Source organism: Rhinopithecus bieti, unplaced genomic scaffold, assembly GCF_001698545.2.
Source record: "Rhinopithecus bieti isolate Rb0 unplaced genomic scaffold, ASM169854v2 scaffold_19983, whole genome shotgun sequence".
Classification (NCBI taxonomy): Eukaryota; Metazoa; Chordata; class Mammalia; order Primates; family Cercopithecidae; genus Rhinopithecus; species Rhinopithecus bieti.
This window is the reverse complement of record NW_016809598.1, coordinates 59,671-79,856: the sequence shown is the minus strand read 5'-3', so window position 1 is coordinate 79,856 and position 20,186 is coordinate 59,671. Positions and strand designations below refer to the sequence as shown.

General features: G+C 49.9%; 1 protein-coding gene across 2 annotated transcripts in view; it reads left to right on the top strand.

Annotated features, from left to right (window-relative positions):
• The first annotated feature begins 472 nt into the window (after window positions 1–472).
• LIMD1 (LIM domain containing 1) overlaps window positions 473–20,186 on the top strand; it is a 76,724-nt gene continuing 57,010 nt past the window's right edge. For both annotated transcript variants that reach the window (XM_017889808.1, XM_017889809.1), the window contains exon 1: window positions 473–2,248. In XM_017889808.1, the coding sequence (XP_017745297.1) occupies window positions 847–2,248 (1,402 nt within the window). In that variant the 5' untranslated portion in view covers window positions 473–846. The remainder of the gene's footprint in view (window positions 2,249–20,186) is intronic.

The window sequence follows — 20,186 nt, the reverse complement described above, 5'->3', positions numbered from 1 at the left end:
AGGGGCGGGAGGCCCAGCCACGCTGCCGTGTGCAGGCCTGCCCCTGGGCGCCCGCCCGCGCGCCGTCCCCGCCCCTCGGCCGCCCCCTCCGCCCCCGCGCGGGCTCGGGACGTGCAGAGCCGGCGAGCGAGCAGCAGGGACTGCTCCTGGCGCACTCACTTCCGCGTCCCGCCGCCCTCCGGCCCGCGCGCGCCGATCCGCCACCGCCATCGGACAATGGGCCGCCAGCCCCAGCTGCCGTGAACTTCCTGCCGCTGATCGGCCGCCCGTGCGTCCCGGACGGCGCTCCCGCCAGGCGCCGGCCGGGATCGCAGCTCCGGGGAAGCAGCGGAGGACCCAGCGCCCGGGACGTACCTGCGCCTCAGCCTCTGCGCCTTTGCTCCGGCCCGACTCGCGGCCTCGGCGCCCTCTTGGCCGATTCAGCTTCACCCGGCCCAGTCGGCTGCTGCCTTGCTGTGGGTTTCCGCGTTTGGTTGCCTAAGGAGGATGTGATTTTACTTTTTTGCTGTTTTCTTTTTCCTTTTATAATTTGAAGAGGAGAAAAGAACTCCGCTGAGCAGGCCCGGGACAGCGAAGTGCCATCAGCTACCCCAACAAGGAGGTCTCCGGGGGAAAGGGAGTTGGAAGCCAACTTGGTCCAGCTGTCGCTGAGGTCTCAACTTTAGCTGGACTCCTAAGTCCTGGGGTCATGCCCTTCACGCTAGGCAGGTGGAAGTCTTTACCTGTACTGGGTCGGACTTGAGCCCCGACCCTTCGCCAGCGTCTCCCCGCTGCCCTCAACACACACACACACACACACACACACAGACACGGCACCTGGGCTAGGCTGGGACACCTGGCTGCAGCATGGATAAGTATGACGACCTGGGCCTGGAGGCCAGTAAATTCATCGAGGACCTGAACATGTATGAGGCCTCCAAGGATGGGCTCTTCCGAGTGGACAAGGGTGCAGGCAACAACCCCGAGTTTGAGGAAACTCGCAGGGTGTTCGCCACCAAGATGGCCAAAATCCACCTCCAGCAGCAGCTCCTGCAGGAGGAGACCCTGCCCAGGGGGAGCAGAGGCCCTGTCAATGGAGGGGGCCGCCTGGGCCCACAGACCCGTCGGGAAGTTGGTGTGGGCAGCAGGCTGACTGTGGATGGTGCTGCCAAGCCTCCTCTTGCTGCCTCGACAGGGCCGCCTGGGGCAGTCACCACCTTCGCTGCTGGGCAGCCCCCGTACCCACCGCAGGAGCAGAGATCCAGGCCATACCTGCATGGCACAAGGCATGGCAGCCAGGACTGTGGTTCCAGGGAGAGCCCAGCGACTTCTGAGATGTCTGCTTTGCACCAGCCAGGCCCCTGCGAGGATCCATCCTGCCTCACTCACGGAGACTATTATGACAACCTCTCCTTGGCAAGCCCAAAGTGGGGTGACAAACCAGGAGTGTCCCCCAGCATCGGCCTGAGTGTAGGGAGTGGGTGGCCTAGCTCCCTGGGGAGTGACCCACTACTGCCCAAACCCTGCGGGGACCATCCCCTAAACCAGCGACAGCTCTCCCTGAGCTCCAGCAGATCTTCTGAGGGTAGCCTGGGTGGTCAGGATAGTGGCATTGGTGGCCGCAGCAGCGAGAAGCCAACAGGCCTTTGGTCCACTGCCTCCTCCCAGCGGGTGAGCCCTGGCCTGCCTTCCCCAAACTTGGAGAACGGAGCACCAGCTCTGGGGCCTGCTCAGCCCAGGACCCCTTCTGTGTCAGCACCCCTGGCCCTGAGCTGCCCCAGGCAAGGAGGTCTTCCAAGATCAAACTCGGGGCTGGGGGGTGAGGTTTCAGGTGTGATGTCCAAACCCAATGTGGCCCCCCAACCTTGGTTCCAGGATGGGCCCAAATCTTACCTTTCCAGTTCTGCCCCGTCATCCTCGCCAACTGGCCTGGACAGTTCACAGCCGGGTGCGGTCCCTGGGCTGGGGCCGAAGCCTGGCTGCACAGACCTTGGCACTGGTCCCAAGCTCAGCCCCACCAGTCTTGTCCATCCAGTGATGTCCACCCTGCCTGAGTTGTCTTGTAAAGAGGGTACCCTGGGCTGGTCTTCTGATGGTAGCCTGGGACCTGTGCTCCTGGAGAGCCCGAGCTCCCCTAGGGTGAGGCTGCCCTGCCAGCCCCTGGTCCCAGGTCCTGAGCTGAGACCCTCTGCAGCTGAGTTGAAATTAGAAGCCCTCACCCAACGTCTGGAGCGAGAGATGGATGCTCACCCGAAGGCCGATTACTTTGGTGAGTGAGAGGCTGGTGGAGTTGCCTATGGTGGGGTGATAGGGTTCTTGAGGTTGGTGAACATGCTGCCTACCAGGGATGCTATAGGCTGTAGCTACCTCTCCTTGAGTGGCCTGTTTTTTTATTTTTCTGTTTTTTGTTTTGGGCTTCCTCTTTCAGCTGCTTTTTCTGATTCAGAAACTTGAAAGCATCCTGGGGCAGAAAGGGGACCTTGCAGCTGGGGTTACCCATGTGTGAAGGGTGCAGCAGGGTGGGATTGCTCGTGACTGCTCTCAGAAAAGAGAAATGCTGTGACGTTGGATTTCAAGGGTTTTGGGTGTGAATTTAGAGCCTCTTGCAGTGACAGGCTCATGCAGGACTTGAATGAGACCAGCTATCTTAGGGGGAAGGTACCCCTGAACATTCAGTCTGTAGTTGGTTGGGCAGATCTGGTTGTTCTGGCTGTTGGAGGGACCAGTGATTTGAGGCAGGTGCTCTTGACTGCCATGTATGTGTGTCTGTGTGTAGGTGGGTAATTGTGTGCAGTTGAGGCAGGTCAAACACTACCATGAAAGACTTGTAGAGCAGTGGTTTTATTTGTTTTTTTTTTTTTTTTTTGAGATGGAGTCTCGTTCTGTAGCCCAGGCTAGAGTGCAATGGCGCAATCTTGACTCACTGCAATCTCCGCCTCCTGGGTTCAAGCAATTCTCCTGCCTCAGCCTCTTGAGTAGCTGGGACTGCAGGCACGTGTCACCATACCTGGCTAATTTTTTGTATTTATTTATTTATTTTAGTAGAGACGGGGTTTCACTGCGCTAGACAGGATGTTCTCAATCTCCTGACCTCGTGATCCGCCCACCTCGGCCTCCCAAAGTGCTGGGATTACAGGCGTAAGCCACGGCGCCTGGCCAGAGCAGTCCGTTAAGTGTAGTCCCTGGATCAGGAGCATCCCTTTGCCTGGAAACTGATTAGAAATGGAAATTCTTGGGCCCCACCCCAGACCTACTGAATCAGAAACTGTGGGATGGGACCCAGCAAGCTGTGACCCTGCTGTGTGGCGAGATTTGAGCCCTGCTACATGCACCGTGAGCCTCCTAACCCAGCCCACACCCAGGTAACAGCCAACAGCCAGGTAGCACCACAGCCATGGCTCAAACTAGGATGGAAAATGTGTCTTCCTGGTTTTACTCAAACTTGCAAGTTTTGTTTTATTCTCTGTTTTAAAACCACAAACTCTTGGAGACTGCTAGCTTCAACTTATTTTCTTTGCACAGGGTTTAGTGGTAGCTGTATCTGTTGAGTAATGATTAGCTGTCTCATAGGAGAGCTAACTAGAAAGACAGCCTATTCGTAGAGAATCGGAGGGGTTTTTCATTTTTTAACTTTGAATAATTGAGCTCACGTGTTCCCCATAGCCTGCGTTCTGCTGGGGTAGCAGCTCTGCCAAATGGAGGGCAGGGACAGGGAAGGCCCTGGGAGAGGAAGACAGTTGGCTTACTGCTGTCAGCCTACCCTTGTTCTCCGTGAACGAACAAGTGTCCCAAGGTCCTTTGAGGGACCAGGGTCTGAGGCACTGGGCTGCTGGATGTGTGCACCTTATGGTAGCATTGTGTTTTGCCTCTCATGAGAACCTCGTGGGAGCCAGTTCTCACCCCATACTCAGCAGGCTGAGGTCAGGGTAACTGTTTACGGCTTTTTTTAACTTTATTTTTATTTATTTATTTATTTATTTTGAAACAAGGTCTTGCCTTGTTGCCCAGGCTGGAGTGCAGTGCAGCCTAGACCTCCTGGACTCAAGGCATCTTCCTACCTCAGCCTCCTGAGTAGCTAGGACTACTTAGGAGGAAGCAGGGGAGGAAGGGGGCGTGGAGGTGGGGGCATCCTCTCTAGGTTGCCCAGGCTGTTCTCCTGGGCTCAAGTGATCCTCTTGCCTCAGCCTCCCAAAGTGCTGGGATTACAGGTGTGAGCCACTGTGCCCGGCCTACTGGTTTATTTTTTAAAGCACATGGCACCATCTCACTGTGAACTCTTTCCTCCTCAGCACATTCCCACGTTTGGGAGTAATAATTAGCTGGAAATACTGTGGGTCTTTTAATTTAAACTTTTGTTTAGTTGTAAATTTCAAGCTCATTGGACAACACAAACAGCAGTTTTATTTATCTTGGGATGCAAGTTTATGCCGTGCATCAGAGCATCGGTATTAGCTAATGCTACTCATCCATTCAGCATATATTAAAATTTATTGAGCAGCTATCTTGAGGCCATGCTCTGTTCCAGATCTTGGGGATACATAGTGAACAGGACAGACAGGAACCTCTGCCTCCCTGGAGCAGACAATGTAGTAGAAGGAGGCAGGGAGTGAATGAAGTAAATAAGCAAGTACTAGGGAGAGAATCAAGGTAGAGAAAGGGAATGGAGCCCTGGGGCTGGGGGTGGCAGAGAGATTTCCAGTTTTAAATTGGGTGACCAGGGAATGTCCCACCAAGAAGATGCATTTGAGCAAAGGCAGGCAGGAGACTGGACCATGTGTTTTCCCAGGGAAATGGTGTTCTTGGCAGGGCAGACAGCAAGCACAGAGGCCCTGCAGGCCTGGTCTGTGCTGGACACTGTACTGAACACTTGGTGCTGACTATTGAATTGACTGGTCACAGCATCCTCGGAAGCTGGTTCTGCCATTATGCCCATTTTACTGATGAGGAAATGGAAGCTCAGGGAGATTAAATTACTGGCGGTGTCACAGATCATATTGGGTGCTGCTGGGGCTTGAGCTTGACAGTTTAGTTCAGCCTCAGGGCTCACGCGTCTAACCAGCATTGCCAAACTGTCTCCCAAGCAGAGATTTGGAAGCCTATTTTATTTATTTATTTTTATTTTTTATTTTTAATTGAGATGAAATTCGCATAAGGTAAATTAACCATTTTGAAGTGAACAATTCAGTGTTGTTTAATATTAATACATTCACAGTGTTGTACAATGAACAGCTCTGTCTAGTTCCAAAATGTTTTCATCAACCCAAAAGGAAACCCCATACCCCTAACCCAATTGCTCCCCGTTTCCCCCCATCTCCCCCAGCTCCTGGCAACAACCAATGTGCGTTCTGTCTCTGTGGCATTACCTATTCTGGAATTTCATTTAGAAATGGAATCGTGTGTTTTATTCATTTTTTGTATAAACTTCACAGATAAGCAAGCACACACGGTGAAAACCGAGCCTCTTTTCCCAGCCTATCTGGTCGAGTGTCCTGGGTGTAATGAGCATATGTGTTTCTGCCAGCCCCAGTGGGGTGGCATGCTGTTCTACTGCACAGCGTCTCCACAGTGGCTCTACGTCAGCGTGTGTTGAGCTGGCTATACGTGGCTGCTGTGCGATGTGCCCGGGTCACCTAAGGTCACTTAAGCAGCCCTCACTGATGGGCCTTTGGAATGTACCCATCTACAAGGGACAGGCGTAGTTGCAAGATCAGCTCCCAGGAGTGGGACTGTGGGGCTGTGTGGTTTGTGTCCTTTAGGTGTGGCTTGGTTGCTCCCTGCAGCGCTCATGCCAGGACCGGGCTGCCAGCTGTGTAGGAGAGGGTTTGCCCCATGCCTGCTTTGGTGGCAGAGCTTCCATCTGCTCTTCCGCGACCTCCCTTGGGGCAGAGGAGGAAGTCTTTCGGTCTGAGCAATGGCAGTCTTTGCCTGGCCCTGTGTGGGGACCTTGAACAGACTGCGTGCTCCTCCAGACCGCTCCTCCCTTGTCAGTAGCCTGAGGAGGCTGGACAGCTGAGGGGCTCACCCCCGCAGATACTTTTCCCTCCCCTACATCTGCTATTACTGGAAAGATTTTGTCTACCCAACATGCTACATTTGTTTTTTTTTGTTTTTGTTTTTGTTTTTTTTATACTTTAAGTGCTAGGGTACATGTGCATAACGTGCAGGTTTGTTACATATGTATACTTATGCCATGTTGGTGTGCTGCACCCATCAACTCGTCAGCACCCATCAATTCATCATTTATATCATGTATAACTCCCCAATGCAATCCCTCCCTCCTCCCTCCTCCCCATGATGGGCCCCAGTGTGTGATGTTCCCCTTCCCGAGTCCAAGTGATCTCATTGTTCAGTTCCCACCTATGAGTGAGAACATGCGGTGTTTGGTTTTCTCTTCTTGTGATAGTTTGCTAAGAATGATGGTTTCCAGCTGCGTCCATGTCCCTACAAAGGACGCAAACTCATCCTTTGCTACATTTGTTAAATGATGGTTAGATTCCACTTCCAAATAGAAGAATGATTAATGGTGCAGAGCGCTTGGCAGTGAGAGTCAGAGTGACAGAAGTCCCCGTGACAGGCAATGCCACTCAGGCCAAAAGCAAAGCAAAGTAGATGTTTGGGTTAGCCTGGTCCCCTTCCTAGGTCAAAGGTGCCCCTTTGGGTATTTGACTTTGTGGGAAGAGCTTGTGAATCCCTGTGGCCACCTCTGTAAGCCCTTAGAGTCTCAGGATGCCCAGTTTCCAGTTACTGATTAACTTGGCACGGAAACTCTCCTGGCACTTTCCATGGCTGATCTTTGTGGGTTTAGTAAAATAAGATCCTACGGAGGTGTGTCTCTTTCCCTGTTCTGCTGGGCCTGCTTCCTCCTCCAGCCATGCCCCCGTGGCCTCTTTGTGTGTCTCTGTCCATGGCGTTGGGTTTTTGGTCTTCTAGGCGTTGCTCCTGGCCTATACCACCTAGTGCAGTGTGGCTTCTGTTTTAGTACCACTGCTGACACTGCAGAGGTGGGGTGCAGAGGGCACCGTGCCTTTGTTAGTTGTGCCCCACTGTCTCCTCCATGTGATCCACCTATCTTCCTCACACTGGTCCTCTTCTCCCTTTCTAAGGAAAAAGGACACAAGCTGGGTGTGGTGGCTCACACCTGTAATCCCAGCGACTCAAGAGACTGAGGCAGGAGAATTGTTTGAGCCCAGGAGTTTAAGACCAGCCTGTGCAACATAGTGAGACCCCATCTCTACAAAAAACACAGAAATTAGCCAGGCATGGTGGTGCCCACCTGTAGTCCCAGCTACTTGGGAGGTTGAGGTGGGAAGATTGCTTGAGCCCAGGAGGGTGAGGCTGCAGTGAGTCATGATCATGCCACTGCACTCCAACCTGGGTGACAGAACAAGACCCTGTCTCAAAACAAAAACAAAAAAACCCTACAAATAAACCACCTGTCATAGGCTGGGTTTCCTGGGAAGCTGACTGAGACAGAGTTTACCATACAAGGGCTTATTAAAAGGTGCTTTTGGGGTCCCCACCTGTGTAAAGTGGAGAAGGAATCAGGAGTGGCTAGAAGAGAGCTGAGCTGCTGGGGCCTGACCCTACAGGGAGCCTGGGAGCTGGAAAAGTCCTTTAGGGTCATCCTAGTTGGCCTGACATGGCCCAGCCTTCACACTCCCTCAAGGATCAGCTGTTGGCTGTGGGCTGCCCAGGAAGATGGTGACTTTGGGCAAGGCAGCTCTGTGCAGCTGGGGCAGTCTCCCCAGGGGCTGACAGGAGGCCACCTGCCTGCTGCACCCCAGCAGCTGCGCCCTCCCCCGTCCTCTCCATCGAAGGGCCTTTGCAGCGTCACCACAGCCCCTCCCCCTTCTCAGGGTAGGTAGGAGCGGGTGACTTGGGCATTATGGTTCTAATAATAGCTACCATGTGTCAAGTGCCAGCGGTGTGCCAGGCACTGGGGTTCAGTGCTTTGTGGACATTATTGGCATTTAACCTGCACACTTAGTTTTGATGTAGGCACCATTCTTTGTTTACAGTTGAGAAACTGAGGCCAGAGAGGTTAAGTGACTTGCTCAAGACCACGTGGGTACCAGTAGTGGTGCTCCCACACCAGTTGGGATTTTCCTTCTGCTTGACCACTTGCATGGTGGGACCAGGTGGTCTCACATGTGAGTGGATGCCTTCTATTGCCCCTCCAGATTCACTCTACACCCAAGTGCTGTAGGGAGCATTTGTGGGCTCCTTGCCTTTTCCATGCCTCCTTCCCCCACATTTCAGGCTGTGGACTTTTTTTTTTTTGAGACAGTCTCACTCTGTCGCCCAGGATGGAGTGCAGTGGCGCAATCTTGGCTCACTGCAAGCTCTGCCTCCTGGGTTCATGCCATTCTCCTGCCTCAGCCTCCCAGGTAGCTGGGATTACAGACACCCGCCACCACGCCTGGCTAATTTTTTATATATATGTTTTTAGTAGAGATGGGGTTTCACCGTGTTAGCCAGGATGGTCTCGATCTCCTGACCTCGTGATCCCCCCGCCTTGGCCTCCCAAAGTGCTGGGATTACAGGCGTGAACCACTGCACCCAGCCTGGACTGTGGACTTTTGTGTCCCCTGGACCTGAAGCCCTTGTGCTCACCCTCCCTGCTGTGGGTGGGCCTGGGTGATCTGTCACTGCTAAAGCTAACTAAGAGAGAGCCACATTCTGCTCACTTGGGGAGAAGGCTCTGACAGACTTCATTACGACCAAAGGGGTGGGAAAGGCAAGAATAAGAAGGTTCCAGGGTCTCCTGTACCCAGGAAGTGAATGGACAGGCCTGCTCCTCACCAGCAGGGAGAGAGGAAAGGTTGGCATTGTGTTTAGTCTTTCTGTCCTTGGTGGATGTCCTTTCAGCAGTATCCTAACCCAGAAAACTGCAGTGGCAGACCCACCTTAACACCTTAGCCTGGGAGCCTGAAAACAGGTGTGACTCCTCCTGAGAATGGCCCTGCCCTGACCAGGGCCAGGGAGCCTGTCTCACCTGATTTTACTTTCCTGGCAATGCACAGGGTTAAATGAGCAGTCCAAGCAAGGAACATGTGGATGTCCTATCTACGTACCTACATGTCCTATTTGCATGACTACAGATGTCCTATGAGCTGCTCCTCATCTTCATGACCTTTTTTTTTCTTTTTTTTTTTTTTGAGATGGAGTCTCGCTGTGTAGCCCAGGCTAGAGTGCAGTGGCGCAATCTCAGCTCACTACAAGCTCCGCCTCCCGGGTTTGCGCCATTCTTCTGCCTCAGCCTCCGGAGTAGCTGGGACTACAGGCACCTGCCACCACGCCCGGCTAATTTTTTGTATTTTCAATAGAGACGGGGTTTCACCGTGTTAGCAAGGATGGTCTTGATCTCCTGCCCTCGTGATCCACCCACCTTGGCCTCTCAAAGTGTTGGGATTACAGGCGTGAGCCACCATGCCCGGCCTTTTTGTTGTTGTTTAATTGAGATAGAGTCTTGCTCTGTCACCCAGGCTGGAGTGCAGTGGTGCGATCTTGGCTCACTGCAGCCACCGGCGCCCCAGGTTCATATGATTCTCCTGCCTCAGCCTCCTGAATAGCTGGGGTTACAGGCGCACACCACCGTGCCTGGCTAATTTTTGTATTTTCAGTAGAGACGGGGTTTTGCCATGTTGGCCAGGCTGGTCTTGAGCTCTTGACCTCAGGTGATCCACGTGCCTCTGCCTCCCAAAGTGCTGGGATTACAGGCGTGAGCCACCACACCTGGCCCTTCATGACTTTTTAATTACTATTTATCAGACTTTATTAGCAATAGATGCTTGAAATATGGTGCTTAATTCTAGCCTAGATTAAAAAATTGAGCATTTTTTACATAAAAGGAAACGACATGGGCTAGTCTGGTAATAAAGCAGCCCTCCAGAATTCCAGGACAGAGGTCTGCCTGTGTTTCCCAGAGGCACTGGCTAACCAGCCTCCTCCCATATCAGGCATTTCATTAAACCCAAACCTAGTGCCAAAGGGGAAGAAAGTGACAGAAGGTCCATAGCCATGTGGCTGTGTCTGAGTGACTGGCATGACTAGATGTGATGACCTGGGGACTGCCACCAGAATGCCTTTTGGAGATGTGCCATAATTTGAACCAGTTGAATCCAGGTTTCCAGTGACATGGAAGTACATTTCTGATTTTGCTGGTAACATTTAGCAGTGACATTCAAGACTCCAATCTGTCTGGCCCTGCAGATGCACACCCTGGGATATGGGGATGCCCAGTCCTTTAGACATTGGGCAGCCTGTGTGCATTCTTTTAAAAAATTGAGGCAGAGTCTCATTTTTTAAAATGAGGCTGGTTTTGAACTCCCAGCCTCAAGTGATCTCCCACCTCAGCCTCCCAAAGTGCTGGGATTGCAGGCATGAGCTCAGGGTGTGATGTTGGGCAAGTCCTTCTGGCTCTGTTGAGCCAAGATGACCTCTCAGGGTCCTTCCTGGTCCAAAGTCCTGTGACAGTGGCATTGGGTATAATTAGATGCCTGGATTTCAGCTAACCAAGTAACAGGGACTGGGCAACAATATTGTTGGCAGTGACAGAGAGCCTGGAAAGGCAGAGGCCAAGCGCCCTGGCATCCCAGCCCCTTCCCAGACCTTCACAGAATTAAAAAATAATTTTTATTTTTAGTTATGGTTACATTTGCAATTGTAAGTGGTAATCATTTTTACCTTAGATATTCTGGAAAATACATACAATTAAAGAAGAAACATGAATCACTCATGTCCCTGCCATCCTTAGAATAATCAGCATTAAGATTGTCTGCAGAAAGTATCCAGTACAAAGGTAGTGGCTGAGCCCGTTAGTGATACAGAATGTATCAGGCACTGTGATTCTTGGATCTCTGGCCAAATGTAGAATCATTTACTGAGCTAGAGGCCAATTTGCTTGGAAGAGTGCATCCGATTAAAGTGAGATTAGAGAGGACTAAAGGTGTCCTTTAGGAAACAACCACACTTGGCAAGCCACTGGTACGATGATGATCACCAACCCTGCAGGCCTTTTGAGGCGCTCATTCCAATTAAACTTGTCATCCTTAGGGCAGGGGGCAGCTGGGAGCTCTGGTTTGTGGCACTCACTGTCCTTGTTTGTGCTGGCATGACCCAGTCCACTCCGTGGGATCCTGTGGCACCCTGGGCATTGCTGGATCATTTGTCATAGGATAGTGGCCTCAGGCCCAGCAGTGTCTGGGCCAGTCTCCCTTCTTTGTCCCAGTGCCCCACATGCTGTGGGCTTTGTGGATGCCTGTTGAAGGAGTGGAGGGACTTCCATTAGGCTGTGAAGGTGGAATAAGAGATTTTTAGCTGGGGTTATGGCTCTGAGACAGTTTTACTAAAATTTGTCTAGCAGTTTCTCTCTGCCAGACACTTTTCTGAGCACTTCTTATGCTTTTCTCGCCTGTATTAAGTTGTTCAATCCTCCCAACAACCCTACTTTATTATCCCCATTTCACAGACGGGGAAACTGAGCTACACAGAGGTTAAGTGGCCTGCCTAGTACTTTTATGAAGTAGCTTTGCTGAGTCTGGCTGCTGAGTTGGAGATTTTGACCACTGTGCTGTGCTGCCTCTTAGCTCTTGTAAGTTTCTCCTTTCTAACAAAGAAGAAACTTCAGGGGCTACTGTGGCTATGGGTAGTTCAAGGCTGAGGTCTTTTTGTACTCTGGTGGAGCCAGGGCCATTCCAGGAGCAACAAAGAAGGCAGAGTGTGGAGGTGTGCCTGCCGACTGGAGGAGTTGGGTGCCACTCTTGCAACGAGAGGCTGTCTCCAGCTTCCTCTTCTGGCTAGGAGCCTGTGCCTGCACAAGTGCCTCCCTGCAGGGCAGTGGACAGAGCCCCAGAGGCTCAGAGGCACATGGGCTGCCTTTCGTTCCTCTGAAGGGGTGTGGGTTAGGGCAAGTGGACCATGCCCTCAGGGGTGCTTGTGTGACATCCCCAAGTGCTGCAGGCATAGGTAGGGGTGCGCCAACCCATACTTCCCTTGAGCGTGAACAAGATGCCTCGTCTGGGGGTCAGGAGCAACCCCAGGCTGTGTGCAGAGGTGCTAGAACCAAATTTTGTTTTATTTTGTTTTGTTTTTGAGGCTGAGTCTCGCTGTGTTGCTCAGGCTAGAGTGCAGTGACAATATCTCAGCTCACTGCAACCTCTGCTTCCCAGGTTCAAGCAATTCTCATGCTTCAGCTTCCCAAGTACCTGGGATTACAGGCACACTCCACCTTGGCCAGCTAATTTCTGGATTTTTAGTGGAGATGGGGTTTTTCAGTGTTGACCAGGCTGGTCTCGAACTCCTGACCTCAAGGGATCCATCCACCTCGGCCTCCCAAAGTGCTGGGATTATAGGTGTGAGCCACCATGCCTAGCCCATAACCAAATTTTGGTTGACACTGTCCTTAGAGTCCATCCAGCAATCTGAACAGAAACCTTGTCCTAAAACGAAACAGGTCACCAAAATTTCCAAGGCGTGGCAACAGCGGGGTAGCACTTGCCAGCGAATATTTATATCCACTCCAGTTTTTGTTTTCCACTTTTCCCCTTACAGGGAAACCAACTGGACACAAGGTCTCAGGGTCACACTGGAAGGCAGGAGACTTTCTGCTTGAATGTTTCAGAGGGAGTTCTTAGGATCCACAGCCAGGTTATTTTTAAGTTTTGAAAGCCATGAGTTTAAACTTGGCCAAGTTCCTTCCTCATCTTTCTTGTTGTGTGACTGTCGCTGTGTCCCTGGGGAGCGAGGATGGGTTACTCCCGGTTACTGAAAGCTGGTGGGGAGCATCTCAGGGGTCTTTACCTCCCTCCCCACAAACATGTTTTGTAGTATACAAAAAGTTCTGGAAGCCTGCCATGATGCTGTCTGTCATTCCAGGGAGGGAATTTGCGTTTAGCATGAGTCCACCCTGCAGCTAGTTCTGGAAGGATAGTGACTGAGGTACTTAGAGGACCTAGTGGAAAGGCACCCCTCTTAGCAGACAGGCTCCAAGTCAGGGGGTGAGCACATATTCCAGCAGGCCCAGGCTGGCCAGTATGTGACGGTCATTTCAGGTGGTAAAGCAAGAGCAGATTTGCTTTTTGTTGCCTGAAACGCCTTCTGACAATAACAGCAGCTTCCCCGTTCTCCTGCATCTCCCTGTCAGCTGGGTTGGTGGATTTCCTTTCAGCAGGGTAGAACCAAGTTGTGGCTGCGTTTGCTCGCGTGATGGTCAGGGCTGGCCCTGAGGTTTTGCATCTGCCAAAATGTCGCCTGTTCCCTCCCTTCCCCCTACCTCAGTTTGCATTCTTTCCTGATGATGCAGTGAGGTAGTAAATTTAGACAGAAATGGAATTGGGGGCAGCTCAGCTGCTGGCCATGGCTAGGTTCCAGGGCATTTGCTGACAGTTATCTTTACATTAAATACGGGCAGCAAGGATTGCATTGCAGGCCTGATTGTGCTGCTTTCTGGCTGTAAGCTTGACTTTTCTGCTTCACTTTTCTGCGCTCAGTTTCTTCATCTTATGGAGACTAGAGGTCCTGTGCTGCTTGTAATTCTGTTTCCTTCCCCTTGCGTTGAGCCTCAGAGCCAGTTTAGATTCAGGCCTCTTGGTTGGGAGAAGACTCGGCTTTGCGGGTGACGGTGGTTTAGGGAGAACTTGCTTCGGACACCATGTGTGTATGGGCAGGGGCATCCCAGGCATGTACATTGGTTGAACTTGGAAGCTTTCCCTCATTTGCTTGCAGAGAAGCCCGTTGACGGAGTGGAGAAGGCTGAGATGGGGTGGGTGTGAAAAATGTGCACAATGACAAAGTTTGTTTAAAAGCAAGTGAGGCCCTGTCTCTAAGAAGTAAGCAGAATGAGGCTGGGCGCTTGACTCACACCTGTAATCCCAACACTTTTGGAGGCTGAGGCAGGCGGATCACTTGAGGTCAAGAGTTTGAGACCAGCCTGGCCAACATGGTTAAAACCCTGTACTAAAAATACAAAAATTAGCTGGATGTGGTGGCACATGCCTATAGTCCCAGCTACTCGAGGGGCTGAGGCAGGAGAATCGCTTGAACCTGGGAGGTGGAGGTCGCAGTGAGCCAAGATCGTGTCATTGCACTCTAGCCTGGGCAACAGAGTGAGACTCGGTCTCAAAAAAAAAAAAAAGTAAGGAGAATGAAGAAATAAAACCAAAACCAAACACTGAATTAGCGATAAGATTCAAAATAGAAAGCACAAGACCTGGTCTGTAGAAGTTTTGAGATATTTGCTGAATGAATGAATTGTGGTATGTATTTATAGTATTACCCAATCAGAATAAAAATGGGAAATATTTTGGTGGCAGTGCTGCTGTTTGCTCGGCAGTAGTGGCTGAGAAACAGTGGATGCTACATACGTACTTTCTCCATAACTTGTTTCTGGTGGTAGCTGTGCCAGTTTTCACCAGACCTTGATTACCTGTTAGAGTTTTGAAGGGAGATCTTGTCTGGTGAGGACTTGGGTGACATTGCTTGTGGGAGGAGGGCCAAGCATGGAGTGGAAGTTGAATGTTAGAAGTGCCGGACCTCCAGTTTCAGTTAACTTGGAGAAGTCCTGTCTGTTGCAGTAAACTTGAGACTTGACTACATTTTGAGGTTAAGGGAATTTCAGTCGGTTAGCATATAACCTGGGGGAGCCTCTTGATGTTTTCTTCTCTTTTTTTTTTTTTTTTTTAATTCATAGGTGTGATCATAGTACACTACAGCCTCAAGCTCTTGGGCTCAAGCAGTCCTCTTGCCTCAGCCTCCCAGGTAGCTGGGGTACAGGCATGTGCCACCGCGCCTGGCTCTGAATGGTTCCTTGGTTTCCTTGGTGGGTGGAGCTCCAGTTCCTGAAGCTGGAGTTGTGGGCATGAACCCCAAGTGGGTCACTGGCTTTCCGGTGGGGTTCCATAGCCCTCACTTGCCCCTGCCCCAGACCTATTTTTGCATTACCACATCCAGAAAAAATAGTTCCAAGGCAGGATAACTCATTCATTCAACAGCTATTATTGAGTACCTACTATGTACAAGAGATTGAATTAGGACTAGTGGGGCTTCCTTTTGTCACAAACAGGTATTGCTTAGTTTCTCCTGCTGTATCTGAGCTCCATGGGAGTGGGGTTTTTATCTGTTTTGTTCACCGTTGTATCCCCAGGGCCCAAGGCAGTGCCTGGCACACAGCAGCTACCCAATAGAAACTTACTGAATGAGGCCGGGTGCGGTGGCTCATGCCTGTAATCCCAGCACTTTGGGAGGTCGAGGTGGGCGGATCACAAGGTCAGGAGATTGAGACCAGCCTAACCAACATGACGAAACCCCATCTCTACTAAAACTACAAAAATTAGCCAGGCGTGGTGGTGCATGCCTGTAGTCCCAGCTACTCGGGAGGCTGAGGCAGGAGAATCACTTGAACTCGGGAGGCGGAGCTTGCAGTGAGCCAAGATTGTGCCACTGTACTCCAGCCTGGGCAACAGAGCAAGACTGTCTCAAGAAAGAAAGAAAGAAAAGACTTCTCAATGAATATGTGAAAACTCTGGCCAGATGTGGGGAGCAAATATTCCCTGACTTCCTCCTGAGTATCAGTGCCTTTAGCTGGGACACACAGCCTGGCATCAGTCCATATCCTACACTGACGTGCTAGGGAGGCAGGGGCACTGGGCTGCTGTCTACATCCCTCACCCTGATCAGAGTTACTCAGATAAGCGCTCTCTCGTGGGTCGGAGATGCCTTTGGTAGGTGGTGACTAGAGGGGCCAGAAAGGGTTGGGATACCATGGTTTGTCTGGGTAGAAACTTATAGAGTTCCAGGGGCCAGCTCACCAAAGGCCTGCGCAGGTTTGCCAGGGAGCAGGGAGAGATGCTGGCAGGCATGCATGGTGCCTTTGATTTGAGGAGCTGTTGATGGGAATGAAAAACCTCATAAGCACATGGGCTTTGGATCTGCCACCTCCGGCTCTGCCAACAGCTGTGAGACCTTGGGCAGGTTGTTCAACATCCCTGTGCCTCAGTTTCCCCATCAGTAAAATGTGCGTATGGTTGTGAGGACTCAATTAACTAGTGTCTGATCTAAGTTGTCCAGCGCGGGAGACTGGCCACGTGCAGCTGCGAAGCACTTTAACAGGTGGCTTTTCTGAATTGAGATGTGCTTTTGAAGCACATGTGGATTTTGAAGACTTGGTATGGAAAAAAGAGTGGCTCATTAATATTTTTTATATTGATTCTATAAAAAATAGAATCAATATAAAATTTTATGCATATATTGGCCTAAGTAAAACATTATTAAAATTAGTTTCACCTATTTTTACTTTCTAAGTATGAGTACTTGAAAATGTAAAATCGCACGTGGCTTGCATATTTTTCTGCTGGGCAGGGCTGTGCCTTACAAAGCACTTAGAACGGGCTGTGACACATGGTGGTATGCTGTATACATTCTCTTGCTGTTGTCATTTTCTTGAAAGCATGGAAGCGTCTTTACCTTGTCCCATCTGAAAGCCAAGCCCAATCAATTTGTTCAGAACCACAAATGCTTAAACAAAAAGATCATAATTTGTTCAAGGGAGGCTGAGTTCGTGATTGCCAGCCACCAAGTGAGCCCACTGTGGCCAAATGCCTGATGCAAGGGATGGCAGGCTGCTCCCATGCAGTCTTAGAACTAGTCTGCTCCCACAGAAGCAGGGGGGCTCTGGGGTCCGAAGCTGCTCTGTGCACAGGGCTTGATGGAGCAGGTGGTCACTGCAGCTGAGCCAATTTTCCAGCACCTTAAAAAATACACTCAGTTTAGCAAATACAGGCAGAAAGCCCAGAGAGATGGCCCATTCCCTTGAGGGAGGTAGAGAAGTGAACAATGGTGTTTCCTGTCCCAGGAGGTGGGAGGAAGGCTGTTTGGGATTTGGCTCATCAGGGGCCACAGGCTACTGGGATGCCTGTGTCCTGTCCTCTGTCTAGGCTCTGGAGCCCTTTCCTGGGTATGGGCCTCCCAATAGGCCTGTGGCCAATGCAGGGGCAGGCTGGGAGGTGGCTTTCCAGGCAGCTTGCAAAGGCCTGTTTGTCTGAGGTTTGTCCTGACATCACTGAGGCTTTGCTTGCAGGTGGCAGGGGCTTACACAGAGGCCCTTTGTTGGCTGGCCGTAGAGGCCAGTTAGAAGCCGTGAATGGACTGGAGCTGGCAGCCCCTCCTCTGCCCACAGCACACAGCTGCCACCTCTCTGGGTTGCCCATGCCTGATGGTGGGTGTGTGAGGTGTGGGGAGAAGCATCTCTGCCCAAATTTATGGCCAAAGAGCAGAGGAAGTGAAGTGGGTGGGGGGGCAGTGAGGAGGGCAAGGAGGAAGAAAGGAGGTGGTGTTGAGGAAGCTAGCATGGCTTCCGCCCAGCTCTGTCATGGTTTGCAGGCTCTCTCTCTCTCTCTCTCTCTCTCTCTCTCTCTCTCTCTCTCTCTCTCTCTGTCTCTCTCTCTTTCTAAAGACAGATTCTCACTCTGTACCCAGGCTAGAGTGCAGTGGCACCTTCTTAGCTCACTGTAGCCTTGGTCTCCTGGGTTCTAGCAATCCTCCCACCCCAGCTCCCCAAATAACTGGGACCACAGGTGTACACCACCATGCCTGGCTAATTTTTAAATTTTTATAGAGGCGGGGTCTCACTGTGTTGCCCAGGCTGGTCTTGAACTCCTGGGCTCAAGTGATCCTCCCACCTTGGCCTCCCAAAGTGCTAGGATAACAGGTGTGAGCCACTGTGCCAGGCCGTTTGCAGGCTATTTGATGTCTGCCTTGGATACTTGGGGTCAGGCTCAATGCCTGCCGGTGCCTACTTTTTTCTTACCCAGCCATGGAAGTCACTTAGTATCATTCTGCTGTGCTCTATTACTTTAAGCAGTCACAAGCCCTCCCACACTCTTACTTCTTGATAGGAGGAATGTCTAGGAATTGTTTTCAAAATGCTGTATTTGCATACAGAGAAATGTGTAGTTCGGTGAGTTTTGACAGATGCATGCACCTGTGTGACCCACATTCCTATCAAGATATAGAATAGTTCCATCCCCAGAAAGTTCCCTCATGCTTCTTTCCAGTTAGTGCTCACCTCCAGGCAACTACAATTCTGATTTTTTAAAATCATTTGTTAGTTTTGCCCATTCTAAGATGTAATATAAATGGATTCATATAGTATTTATATACAGTTGATCCTCATTATCCACAGATTCTGTATTTGTGAATCAGCTTATTTGCTAAAATTTATTTGTAACCCCAAAATTAATACTCACAGCTCTTTTGTGATCATTCACAAGTATAACAGAGTGCTAAAAAGTTTGAGTCCCCTGACACCTGTCTTCCCAGCTGAAGTCGAACAAGGCAACGCTCTGCCTTCTTGTTTGAGCTCATACAGTAAACAGGTGTCCTTTTCATGGTCTATTTAGTGCCATGGTTTTGCATTTTGTGGTTTTTGTTGATAATTTTGCTGTTTCAGATGACCCCCAGGCATAGTGCTGGAGTGCTTTCTAGTGTTCCTAAAAGCAAGAGAACTGTGATGTGCTTTACAACGAGAATATGTATTAGAGAAGCTTTGTTCAGGCATGAGCTACAGGGCTGTTGGCTGAGAGTTCAATGTTAATGAATCAACAATATATACTAAGGAAGGTGTCTCTAAATAGAAATACACATAAAACAAGGTCATATATTAATCAGTTGATGAAAATGTTGTGGTCAGAAGTTTTCAGAAACCTAACCCTGTATTTCTGCCAGGAGCAGTAGTTCAGTATTGACTGCTTCAGTATTCTTGCCAATTTTATAGAACATAACTATTGCAAATAATGAGACTCAACTATAGTACTCCTTTGTCTGGCTTATTTCACTCAGATAATGTCTGTGAAATTCAGCTGTGCTGTTTTGCATTATCAGTTGGGCTTTTTGCATTATCAGTTGTGCTTTTGTTTTACTGCTGAGTAATATTACATTGTATGGATACCCCACTAGATTGGTTTTTCCATTTCCATATTGAGTTTTTTTTTTTTTCATTTTCAGCTATTATGAATAAGTCTCTTAGGATTGTTGGTATGTAAGTCTTTGGGTTTTTTTGTTGTTTGTTTTTTTCTTTTGTAAATATGGGATCTCGCTATGTTGTCCAGGCTGGTTTTGAACTCCTGGCTTCAAGTGATTCTTCTGCCTTGGCCTCCTAAACTGTTGGAATTATAGGCGTGAGCCACTGTACCTTATATGTATGAGTGTTTGTAATAGACACAGACTTTCATTTCTCTTGGATAAATACCTAGGAGTAGAATTGCTGGATCATGTAGTAGAGGTATGTATAACTTTTTTAGCAACTGTCAAAAACTTTTCAAAAGTGGCCGTGCCACTTAGCGTTCCCACAGCAGTACGAAAGTTCCTCTGATTCTCGAGCTGTTTTTAGAATTTCTTGGGGGCTCTGTTTTACCTGTTGCTTTCTAAGCCACCTGTTCTCTGAGCTGGCAATGCTTGGCTGATACCCTCCCAATTTCCTCTGTTAAAATATTATCTTCACAAGATATTTTATTCCTTTCTTGATAGTGATGGGCTGTGAGCCCATCACTATTTTACTTTGCTTCTTTGCTCTCTTAAGAGTTTGATTTAAAAAAAGTTTTTTTGGTTTTGTTTTTACCAGTTTTCTCTAGTACAGAAATCCTCTTAGGCCCAGCGAGGTGGCTCATGCCTGTAATCTCAGCACTTTCGGAGGCTGAGGCGGGTGGATCACGAGGTCAGGAGATCGAGACCAGCCTGGCTAACATGGTGAAACCCCATCTCTACTAAAAATATAAAAAATTAATCGGGCTTGGTGGCGGGTGCCTGTAGTAAAAAAAATAAAATAATAATAAAAGAAATCCTTTGTCTGGGTCCTGTGGCTCACCCACTTTGTAATCCCAGCGCTTTGGGAGCTGAGGCAGGGGGATTGCTTGAGCTCAGAGATTCAAGACCAGCCTGGGCAACATGGTGAAACTTTGTCTCTATGAAAAATACAAAAATTATCTGGGCATGGGGGTGTATGCCTATAGTTCCAGGTACCGGGGAGGCTGATGTGGGAGGATCATGTGAGCCCAGGAGGTCAAAGCTGCAGTGAGCCATGATCACACCACTGCATTCTAGCCTGGGCAACAGAATGAGGCCCTGTCTCAAAAAAAGTAATATTAATAATAAAATAAAAAATAAATTCCTGTGTGGTTTTTTTTTTTTTTTTTTTTTTTTTTTTTTTTTTTTTT